Below are 12126 nucleotides of genomic sequence, written 5' to 3'. Positions count from 1 at the left end.
GCACACAGTGAGATGGGCCCTGGGGGCTTCCCCGCAGAGGCGGGTCTGGTGTCCCATCGATGGAGACGGTGACACACTGGGCAGTCACTAGAGCCAGTGGCACAGCTGAGTCTGGGAAGGATCCTTCATGGCAGTCCCCAGACTTGAAAAAACCTTGGTAAACAGGAGCTGTGACCGTGGAGACAGAATCACAGAGAAAAATGCTCCCAGACAGTGGGTTTCTGCCTCCTGCCCTGCCCCAAAAACGTGCTGCTTTCCCAGGGCACTGCTTTCTTCCTGTCTGGCATGGCAGAAATGTGCTCCATCCCCAGCCTCACAGCCCAGGGCTGAGTCCCGCAGTGCAGGGGGGGCGTCAGCCTCGTTGCTTGGACTGCAGCGGGGCTCGCACCCAGCTGAGATCACAGCCCCTTTGTGTGAGGCTCTGCACGCAGTGGGGACCGTCCCTGCCTCGAGCATCTCCCAAACAGAGCTACGAGGGAGGTGGGACCAAGGGCGACCAGGTCCCACAGACAAGAAACAGGAAGGAGTGGGGTGGAAAAATCTCCCTGGCCACACAAATCTGCTCGGTACCCAAGCACGGCTGGTTCACAAAACCAGAGTCCCCCAGTAGGAGCTTTGGGGCCAGAACCGTGCAGGAGGCATTGCCCTGCATCCCCAGTGCTGCTCCTGTAGTATCATGCATGGCTACAAGATGGCAGTAAAAGCCCTGGCAGTAGCAGCAGCTCAGCAGCAGGGCCTGCTCGGGCACCTCACCCTAGGGGAATAAAAAAATACATATATATATATATTCCTGCAGGCCTACCTCAGCCCCTGGTGTCCCAGGGGCCAGGATGGCCAGATCCTCTGTCACTGCCACGACAGCAGCTCCAAGCACCACCTGCACCCCCAGCTCTGGTTTCCAACTGATCGTCACCATCGGTGACCCTCGCCCCTTCTGCTGGGGCAGCTTGGAGCACCGCGGCCAGCAAAGCCTGCAGGGGGCCACAGCTTTGGAGGCAGAACCATGTGGGCTCCACACTTGCTCATCCCCACAGAAGGCAGGCAGCAGCATCACTGCCACGACAGGTGAGAGGAAAACAAGTTTCTCAAGAGAATCCTCTTAGGAACTTGATGCTTTTGCCGACTTATTGGGAAAAGGCAGGAATACCCTCTCCCACCTCATGCCCCCCTCCTCCTCGACAGCTGTTGGCAAGTTCACAGCTTTCCAAAAAAAAAAAAAAAGCATGCACATGACTATAAGACCACAAGCAAGTGACAGTAGGAAGGAGCCTGCTTGCATTCACCTGGCTAAAGAGCAGCCAGGAGCCCGGGTCTATCGGGAACCGCTGTTGTGCCAGGTATACCAGGACCCAAGGAGCTGGGAGTGTGAAGGGTCCAGCCAGATGTTAGTAAAAGGCTTGGTAAGTGCCTGAAGCCAATTAATCAGACCATCAGTATTGCTCACTCACCAGGCTCTCTGGGATCACAGCACCACACCCGCAGGCCCCTTTGTGCTGCAGCAGGGGCAGTTACCACCACGGGACCTGCCCACCGCTGCTCGCTGCTCGGAGAGCAGAATTGTAGGGGTAGCAGCAGATTGACGTACTCACGCAATGCCTGCATTCCGCAGCCCAGAACAGCTGCCTAAGGATCACCCCACAGAGCAGCCCCCCAGGACTCATTTACACATTTAAGCATGTAGGTGAGTTGGATCCTAAAGCCAAGCTCTGGGGACATTAGGCTGGTAGCAGAGCACACGCTGGAATGAACGAGGATCATGTGCTTGAGCTTACACTGACTCAACAGCATGAACAATAGGGTGCTTGAAACCTGGTAGAATAACCTCGGAGCCAGCACTCAATCAACCCCAGGGATTCACTGCTATAAGCTTTATAGACGAAGTTCAATGGGATCCAATAGCACTAAACAAGCATATACAGCTGCAAATGTAAGCTAAAAAAACTGAAACATGTTTTAAAGCACAGCCCTCTGGAGACTTACCACTGTAGGTGACAGCTACACTTGCAAGCTCTGGAAAATCTAGTACTGGGTACATCCACATTTTTCCCTTCTGTTCGGTATCACAGATGTTGTCTGGGTGGCTGTGGCCCCCCCACACACACTGCTCAACTCCCTTCTCCTTGTACTTCAACCCCAATGTTTTGCCTGATTTGCAGCCCCCTTCTGGAGGCTGCCTTAGCTTCAGTGACAGTATTTAGCTATGCAAGTGCCACAAGCCTTTCTAGATCACAGCCAATAAGGCAGTGAGTCATCTTGCATGCCAGCACAGGACTCCACCGCTACCACTAACACTGATTTCAGATGCTAAAGTGCATTATTTGGTTCTCAAAGCTGCTTGAACCTCATAGCATGCGTGCACTGTGCTTCTCAGCATTTCACTCTAACCAACTCATACCCTGAATTATCTATCCTATGAAACATTGATATAGCAGGGATTTACATATATTTATATATATATAAAGCGCCTATCACCATATTGATAAACACTCTTTAGAACCACTCTGATGGCAGGGGTAAGAACAGGAGTTGGCCTGTTAGTACCTCAGCACTTCTGTTTCCAACCAATTTAAAAATAAAAAAGCCACAAGACTTTGCTGCCAGCCTGACTGGTGTTTAATACTGCTGCTCCATCATTGATCACAATGACCAGTAGGAACAGATAACCTACTATAGTTCTTTCACTAAAAGCAGGCTCTTCCAGGACTGCAAGTCCTGACAGATCGTATCACTTGATTGGAGCTCAAGGCTAAGTAACCCAAGCCTTTCCATACTTGCAACTTTAATGGTTGGGAGAGTTCCAGAGCCAGCTCTTCAGAGTGCAAGTCTTAAACATCTTAAACCAGCGATAAAAAGTAAAATATAAACTTTTATTTAGAATTAAAGCAAATACTTCAGTATCACAAACACAATATTAAACTTCAAGAAATATACTGCTAATTTGGAGGGAGCATTTATTTGCACAACCACAACATGCGCACAAATCCAGAAAAAGATGTGGAGTCTGAAATTTTCAACATCTCACCACCAGAGCAGTTGGTCACAACATCTCATACAAAGTTATATATACTGTAATAGATGTTGACAAAATTTCTACAGAATCATCTTTATAGACAACAAGAAAGCTCTAAAAGGCAAACATTGCAATCTATTCTTCTTCTGATGTCTCTCTCTCAAACGTGTAGGCCATGAAGCAAGCATCTGGTCTCTTGGGGACAAGGGGATGCCCTGGTCTCACAATCTCAAAGCCCAAAAAGCTGAAAGTACGGAGCAATGCAGCTAGAAGAAAAAAAAGAAAACATTTCATTCTCTTGGTATCAAATAACAGTTAAAAGTTTCCACCAAAACCAACTTCAAATATTGCATTAACATCTTTAGTGACAGTGCTAACACCTACCTCTATCATCTCTGTTCTTGTGGAAACAAATGAACACATGATCAACTCGAAGCTGTTCTTCAGCAAACTCCAGAAGAACTGCAAAACTACAAAACAAATGCAAGGCATTCAATGCACATGAGCAAGCGCTTCCTTCAGAGGTGGGTAGCAAGGCCCCACGAACCCACCTGCACACATTACAAGCACAAGTAGCAGGCATGGGTTGGAGACCCACACCAACGAGAAATCCCCAAGCCATAGCTATAACTTGAGACACAAATTTAAATCTTAATTACACAAAAAAATGTTTTTTTTGTTGCAGCTGAAGGGAGAACTGCAGTGACGGACTCAGAACCAGAATGGTATTTTCAGTGGATAAAAGCAACCACCGCTACCACGAATGCGATTTGAAATCAGATCTTTGCCCTTGATTTTGCCTGACAGAACAAGCAGATGAAGCTCTCAGATCAGGATCACTTAGTTGTAGTCTCTTACAAGAGAGCATCAAGCACCATGAGCAGACTGAAGAGAACATCAACAGTACAATGCTAGATCTTCAAGACAAATCAAACTCAAGTTGCATTTTATTCTACCCACCTGTCCTTGCTCCCTTCAGGCAGAGCACCACTGGGAATTTCTATATAGAGGTTGTTGTTGTTCAGCACTGCTCTCCAACTAATGTGTTTGGCATCTGTAAGCCTTGACTGGACATTCAGAATTCTTGTCCTGTTATTAGATGTTAGTTCTTCTGTTACATTCAGCCGATTATCCTGTAGCAGTAATACGTGCAACATTACTTCCAGTTCATTTTGGAGAAGATTTAACTCCCATTAAAAGGGCTGGGACAAGAAAAGTTTCCCACCTACCAGAGCAAGTTGCTTAACATTACTCATACTCACCGAGTAAAATAAATTAGCTGAAAGATTGTGATCCCTCTGACTATTCCCTCGCCCACCTGGGATCTTCAGGGGTGGGTGAGGGACATCAGGAGCACCACCGAGGCCCCGGACCCAGGTTACTACAGCAATTGAAGGGAACCCTGGAACTAGAAAAGAATCACAGTTAAAGGTAAACAAGCAGCAGTGTTAGAGCCCTGGGAATTCTAGGTTTTACAGGGATTAGAGGGCACAGTTTTGTAGACTGAGGGAACTCCTCCCACTGCAACCTAGTCAAGTAGCAAGACAAAAGAACATACAGGCCAAGCACGAGAACATCACCTAAAGCCCAGATCTGCAGGCATCAGAAAGCTACTACTGTACTATACTGAATGAAATACTAGCTTGGAGATGAAAATACTCTCAACTTGGTATGAAGTACACTTCTGTATCATGGCAGCTGTATGTTTGACCTGATCTCAAGAAAGGAACCATTTCACTACCACGTATGCAAAATCCCATTTTCTTCCCCACCCTGGAAATCGTTTTTCCCTGTGATATACAGCCTTAATTACATTAGATCTTTGCATCAGCTCTTTTGGCTTGAGGTCAGAAAATTACATTAAATAGCCTCGCAGAGGACACTATCTCAAATGTTATCAGGCAAAGCTCAGAAGCAAGCTCTCGAGTTTCAACTTAAAGACCACATCTGATGATTTGGAAATCTCCAAGTCTTTCTACTGACTGACTTTTGGAGCAATTATACCTTGCTTAGCCACATTCAGTGTTTAAGGTGAAGAATGTTATCTTCAGATATGAAACATTTCTTCTGTGTGTGCTGTTTCATCCCATCTCTAAGCCTGCTTGGCTGTGAATAAGCCTTCTACTGTAGGAACAGCAATCGCTGTGCCGCCTGGCCCCTCCCTCTGCACCATCCTTCACCCTGCAGGCTCACTCTTGAGTTGCGTCATCTCAGCAGATGCAGCAATCGAGGCCCTTAGGGAAATTTTCACAATCGTCCTGTCTGTGAGTGCCAGCAGCCATTTGCAAATCAGAATAAACATGTACAAAATAATCCACCATTTTGCACAGTTCATACGAGTTTAATTTTTAATGAGCTTGGAATCTGTGATGAATAATCCGTATTAGAAAGGCAATGAATAGCCATATAGGTCAAATATTAAATGCCAGAAGGCATCAGTAAGCACAGCGGCTATGAAGCTATTAAACTAAAAATTATAATATGCTCAATCTCAATTAAATGTGTTCAATCCATTATTTTAGACTCTCTGAAATGATTTTAATACTAGCATTACTTATTTTATTTCAGAATGATCGCAGATCTACGTATTCCTAATTAGCCTTACAAATAAGCCTTTGAACACCTTGTTCAGAACTGTGCAGTAGTAATCCTTTATGATTTCACCTTTCACCCAATGAAAAGCACTATATAATGAAGGCTGTCTACAGTTTATAACTGAGAATATATTTTCGTGATGTTTGGGTAATCTTACTCCTCTTGAAAAAAAAAATCACCTCTCTTTAACCTGCAGTTAAGTATAAAAACAGCTTTCTGTAGCATTCTAGGGCTGGTCTCACAATGCACACACCAGGTCTGCTCTTCACTCTCTTTATTCGGGGCAGACCCACGTCCTAAGCTTCCATCACTGCAGCCCCGTCACCCCGATCCAGATCTCTTTTCCCCAGCATCTGTTAGGATTGTTTAATCCTTCCGTTGGCTTTTAAATTGAGAGCTCCCGTAACAGCCTTACGTTCTGCTTTAGGCTCAGCACCTCGATTACTTCTCCAGAATATCTGCGCTTACGTAAGGGGCTAACAGCTTCCAGCCCTTTCCCCTCTCTGCCTAATCCTGCCTTTTCTCCCTCCCCCTGGGGGCCGTGCCTTTTGTCTTCAGGAGCCTTTTCCCCCCGTTACCCCGCCGGGGAGGGGGGGGTACGGCGGATCAGCCCCCCGAGGGGCCGGGGGTGCCCTGCCCCAGCCTTCCCCCCTCGGCTGAGCCCAGCGCGGGGCCGGGGCCTGCCGCTAACGTGGCACCGCGAGGGGGCTCGGGGGGCGCCTGCCCGGGCCCGGCTGTGTGTGAGGGGGGGGCTCGGACGTGTCCCCTGGCACGGCTATGGGCGTAACCGACCTTACGGCGCTGCCTTAGACGTTTGAAAATTAAGAAACAATAGTAATTTTTTTGTATTTTTTCCCCTCCCCCCCTCCCCCCCCTTCTTTTACGGGGGAGGAGGCCAGGCCGCAGGGTCCGCCCCCACCACGGAGCAGCCCTGCCCCCGGTCCAGGGGGGAGGAGGAGGAGGAGGAGGAAGAAAACCAGAGCCGGCGGGGGAGGAGGGGGGGGGGGGGGGGAGTGGAGGCAGCGGCGAACGCCCTGCGGTGCGAAGGCTGAGCGAGGCCCCAGCCCCTCACCTGCTCTGTCCGGTACTGAGGCTCAGCACGGCGGGCATGATGGTGCTTTTATTCCCCTCTTTCTCTCTAGCGAAGCAGTGACTGTTGAGTATCCGCTGCAGGGAGGATTTCACCATCCGGCCGCTCTGGTCCGAACCCCGAAACCCTCCGCTGCCTCCCGCCGGCCGCTCTCCAGGCGCTGCTACACAAAATGGCACCCCGGCCGCAGTGGGTCCTTATATACCCTCTGTGCGGCCACACCCCCCATGTGGTACCGCCCCCCCGAAGCAGACCACGCCCCCGAACAAGAGAGAGCTCCCGTGCGGGAACGGCCCAACTGTCACTTAGAAAGCCTCGCTTCCCATTGGCTGAAGGGAGCGCGGGGGCGGAACATCGAGCTCTTTCCCTATTGGCCGACAGCGCGAGGAGTTCGGCGCTGGTTGGAAAGGCGACGAGACTGGGAGTCACGGAGAGCTCCGATTGGCTACGCCTCCGCGGGTGGGCGGGATCTGACGGGGCGGGGCGGGGCTGGGCTGGGAGGCTTCGGTACGGTGTCGCAACCCTCGCTGATCGCAGGGACGCCGGTTCGAGCCCCACGTCCGGCGCCTCCGCCTGGCTGAGGTAAACTGCGGGAAAAGGGAGGGGCCGGGCCGCGCCTGGCGCATGCGCGGCGGGGGGGGAGGGGAGAGGCGGTGCCCCTGAGGGTTCCCTCAGCGGCCCGTAGGCTTGGGGCCCCAATAGGTCCTCCAAGGGGATGGCTCCTGCGGCTTCAGTCTTGCCCTGCATGGGCATCATAGAATTAATAGAATGATCAGGGTTGGAAAAGACCTCCAAGATGAAAATTCCCCTCCCACCACTATCGCCAACTGAACCGCGTCCCCAAGCACCACATCCAACTTCTCCTTAAACACCCCCAGGGACGGTGACTCCACCACCTCCCTGGGCAACCCGTCCCAACACCTGACTGCTCTTTCTGAGAAGTAATGCCTCCTAATTTCCAACCTCAACCTCCCCTGGTGCAACTTGAGGCCATTCTCTGTAGTCCTATAGGCTGGATGCTGAGAGAAACGTCAAAAAAAAATAATTAACCAGTCACCCAAGTACAGGGCGGGGAGTCCCAGGAGGAATAGGCCGGGAGTGTGACCTCTTTTTGGTGCGCCCATCCTTGGTTGATGCTAGAATCGCAACGTCGCGTTTACCTTCAGTTTGTGCTTTATTCTGGCCACTGTGCGGTGTATAATTTTCAAGTTGTCTGGGTAGTGACTCTTAGTAACCTGAACAGAAAAAAGCCTCGTGCTGTACCTTCAATGAGGAAGCAAATAAAGGCTGGTTATTTACATAGCAGACGCTAACCTGCTCCCCGAGCCCCGTGACAAACCGTAAAGCTCCCCTGATAACTTGCACGGCGCTTCTGATCTCCTGCAAGCGCTTTGGGAACCCGAGGCTTCGAGGCACAGCTGGGTCTTTGCACCCCACTGCGAGAGCAAGGTCTGGAGGAAAGGCTGAGTGTTTCAGACAGCCCAGATCTCTTCTGGACAATACAGGTGTAAACGCCTCCTTAAATTGAAAAGAAAGCAGCAGTCAAATGTGTACGAAAAGTAAATACATGAGAATTCCCTGGTCCAGTCTTTGACTCAGTCCGTTCTGAACATTTCAGCCTATTGCTTACTAGGTGATACCAGCCCCTTTCTAAAAACCAAGCCAGAAGCACATCGTGCAAGTCAGGACACATCCTAAGTGGTGGATGTTACTGTCCTACATTGAAAGAAAGCTAAAATAAAGGTTTACATGATGCTGAATTGAGTTTGTGGGCAGGTATGCCTTGTAAATGAAGTGGAAAAAAAGATTTTTATAGAGCCAAAGAAAACTACTAAAGATGCATTGTAATGATTTTTTAAAAAAAAATCATGGTTTTGTATAAAAATGTAAATGTCTGTATTCTTTTTTTTTTGTTCAACCCGGGCTACAACAAGCCTGTTTATTGCCTTCAGGTACTGTAGCTGCATCTGAGTATACATATATAATATTTTTATTGTGTTGTTTATATTTATTTGCTTTAAAATGTTCCCATCCAGGAGCTCTGAGCACATGGATAAACCATTGATTGGTTCCACTTTGAACGAGAATAAGTGTCTAAATCCCCACCCTCCTTCTGTGTCCTGAAACTGCTCTGATTGACTGTGATGGAACAAAGTGTATTGCCAAACGAAAACATTGTCTGTTCTCCTGCAGCTTAGATGACAAGCCTAGCCTGGCCAGCAGCCAGTGACTAGTCTGGGAGTCACGGTAAGTAAGAGGTACAAGAGAAAAAGCCTTTTCCTGCTGCAGGTGTCTGCACTTAGCTCCCAGAACACAAAATAAATGCGATGTTGGTGCTTTCATCGTACTCTCTACGTGTGGCTGTTGATTTATGGATGGGAAGCTGATTGCCATTTAATGCATTACCCAGAGACCAACTTGAAACAATAGGATAGCTGCAACTCAGGAATATTTGGACCAAATGAAGCACATCAGAGAAGATTTGGCAATTCATGTTTTGTGTGTTGTTTTAGAAAGGTTTTCCGGGGGGGAAGGGGGAAGATATATTTGTTGATGGAAGGACTGCCTTAGCATTTTGGTTTAGGTTTCATTATTTCTAATAATGACATTTATTATTTATGTGGTAATCTGGCTGTAATTCCTGATAATGGCACTGTGTCAAAGGACATCATCTTTGCAGCTGCTTTCCTCTTTACTGTGGCACTGGAAACAGCTTTGCTCATTGGATACCTGTCATCTCAGTGGGCCATCACTCCATTTTACACTTGAGTGACCTGGATAACACTGTGGTGTTCTGTAGTCTGCAAAAAGCCCAATCAACCTGTTTTCTTTTTGTGCATTAAATATTGTGTGGGATTAGTTCCAGCTGCAGTTTTGCTGAGATAGCCAGCCTCTTCCAGTTTAGCAGTGACAATGATTCATAAATCCTCACAGAGAAGACTCTGACTCAGACTGTCAGGATTAACAGCTGAGGCACTTTGAGATGTTGCCATCTCCAGCTGTTTTTTACCACTGTTTTGCCATGATTATCCTACCATAGCAGAGTATGCAGAAGTAACTGTGTGTCTGTGTCCCAATTGCTCCAGCTGCATTTTGTTTGGCATCTTTGGCCAACACTCAATCCCTGGTGTTATCTAATAACTGGGCAGTGAACCCTAACAGCTGACATGTGGGCTTCCATTCATATACACCCACATCTGCTATGGCACAGTAGCTTTCAACACAGAGGCAAGAGGGACAATTGCAAGTAGACATTCTCGTCCATCAAAGTCCTGAGGCTCTAGTTCATCCCAAGTCCTGTGCTGGTGTCCACAAACACGCTATCAAAGACCTGCTCATTCCACTTGCCCCCAACTACCATGTCTCCAGGACACATTTCAAAGGACCAGCATAGTCCCCAGAGCTGACGAGCAGCAGAGAGCCTGTGCCAGTAAGCTTCCAGCAGCTCTCTCCTGAACTGCTTACTGAACTCCTCAGAGGAGAGCGTGCAGCGAGTCCCAGAAGTTCTCTGTCTTACACAAACAGGTCATAGTAATTAGGCTGTATAATATCAGCTGGGAAAATATCTTGTGCAATTTGAGTTACTAAATAACCAGACCTGTTAACGGAGAAAGTACAGAAGAAGCAACACAGCCGAACTCCAGACTAGGAACCTAAGTTTTAATAGTTTCAGGTTGAGGAAAACAAGAGAGTTTTATTTTCCAGAACTTCATTTGCTTTTCTTTTTACCTTGTTTCAGCATGTCTTTCTGTCTCTTTTAACAAGAGACATCCCAAACATTAATCAGAATCACCAGTTAATGATTTTTGTCAAGTTTTTATAGTTTTTACTTTCTGAAGGGTGTTAGACTAGAAGCAGAGTTTATGACAGCACAGGAGTAAGTAAAATCAAGGTCAAGGTTGGTAGCTGATGTAAACAGATGCTCAAGGAAGAAATGGACAAGACCAGTAATGGAATGTCTTTCCTCTTCATTGTCTGCTTTCAGGTTTGCAGGAGTTTGTGATGACACAGAACTAGTGCTTAGGAAGATGTGCAGGATCCAAAACACTCTTAAGACTTGACCATCCTGAAATCCTGCAAGTTGATACTGTAGCTGTATCACTTCTTTTATTTCGAAAATGAAAGATAAGCTGTTCTGCTGTTTAGGTGATTAAAACAAGACTAAATAACACAACTGCAACCATTTAGTGTTTCTGTGTTTTTTTCTGCCACTGAGGATGCTACTGGGGAGTGGGCTGCCCAGGCTGCACTGCAGCAGTGCCCACTCGCATGTGCTAGAGCAGCAACAAAGCTTCAGTGAAGATGAGTGGAAAAGATTGGTAATGAACACGTAGCAGAAAGCCCAGTATATTTCCTGCTTAGCTGCATCGTGCTGTCATAGCTCTTCTTGGATGTGGAAAGAGGAGATGTTTATGACATTTAGCAGCATCATGGGAATTAATCTGCCTCTGATTTGCTGACTAGGCAAGTACAACAGAAAGAAAAACACAAGCTCTCTTTTAAAGTATGGACAGTCCTTACATAGCATTGCACACTTAGTATCTCCATAAAAGTAGTACAAACTATTTCAATAAATCAAGTAACCCAGACTATAAAATCAAGTTGTTCTGCTTGCCTATTCTCTTTCTTTCCATTCCAGGAAGACACTCATTGTTCTAACAGTTTTAAGAGTTATCTAGAGATGCAGCCAAGCACCAAAACAGAACAAAATATGACACAGAGATGTCTGTCATGACGTGTTTTCACATAAGTGATTGTGATGACTTCTCCACCCTGTAATTTAGCTGCTTCTTGTCCCAGGATAATTTAAATGTTCAGTTTGGTCAGTTCTGTGTGGAGACAAAGCTCAGCACAAGTTTATGAGGTCTTTATCAAAACACTGGACAGTGTTATTTCTAAACTTTGTAAGACCTAAATCTTCTAAAGTGGGGCTCCTAGATCTATCTGTCTCCTTTCTTCAAACTCCGGATTCATTGTCTTACAGGTAATAGTTAACTGTCAGTTACCTAATTTTAAATGCTCCCCCACTAACAACGCTCTTTGGTGAGTTAGAATCTATTCTGATCTTTGTGGGTCATGTAATTAGAACACTTTTTGTAGCTGGCAAACTCTCCTCATTTTCACTGACTTCCCTGCAAGAACGGTGTGATTTGAAGGTCAGGTTTTCTGCAGACCCCCTTGTGCTGGAAGGAAATTCTGCGTGCCACTGCAAAGTAAGGCTGGAATTCTTCAGTGTTTACCAGCACAGGGAAGAATTTATTTTCCAAGATCCTTGTGAGATATTAAACAAGAAGAAAGCAGTCGCTAGTACGTTGGGCCAACAAATGTCTGTGCTTCTTACCAAAGAAACTTTGGAACTCTGCTTTCTCACTTAAAAACAGCTGGTATGAAGAGGACTATATATTGAATGCAGATGAGGTAACAGATGCTT

The 12126-nt window shown here is 47.1% G+C and overlaps 2 protein-coding genes across 6 annotated transcripts in view; one reads left to right on the top strand and one right to left on the bottom strand.

The window, feature by feature from the left end:
- Positions 1–2846: 2846 nt before the first annotated feature.
- Positions 2847–6881, bottom strand: OAZ1 (ornithine decarboxylase antizyme 1). The gene is given in 6 exon segments (XM_080565678.1): positions 2847–3276; positions 3395–3480; positions 3971–4143; positions 4273–4359; positions 4361–4418; positions 6678–6881. Coding segments are annotated over 6 exon segments (651 nt in total). The 5' UTR covers positions 6794–6881; the 3' UTR covers positions 2847–3145.
- Positions 6882–6988: 107 nt separating this feature from the next.
- Positions 6989–12126, top strand: part of JSRP1 (junctional sarcoplasmic reticulum protein 1) — a 29669-nt gene continuing 24531 nt past the window's right edge. For 2 of the 5 annotated variants that reach the window (XM_080565670.1, XM_080565668.1), the window contains exons 1-3: positions 6989–7277; positions 8732–8942; positions 10681–11679. The gene's annotated coding sequence lies outside the window, so the exon portion shown is untranslated. Of the gene's footprint in view, positions 7278–7315; positions 8472–8731; positions 8943–10680; positions 11680–11710; positions 12114–12126 lie in introns of those variants that run through there. The other 3 variants (XM_080565673.1, XM_080565672.1, XM_080565669.1) reach the window with 2 other exon arrangements.

The sequence above is a fragment of the Anser brachyrhynchus genome, assembly GCF_964034855.1.
Source record: "Anser brachyrhynchus genome assembly, chromosome: 23".
Lineage (NCBI taxonomy): Eukaryota > Metazoa > Chordata > Aves > Anseriformes > Anatidae > Anser > Anser brachyrhynchus.
Note: the sequence above shows the minus strand (reverse complement) of the source record. Positions and strands in the feature narration are given on the sequence as shown.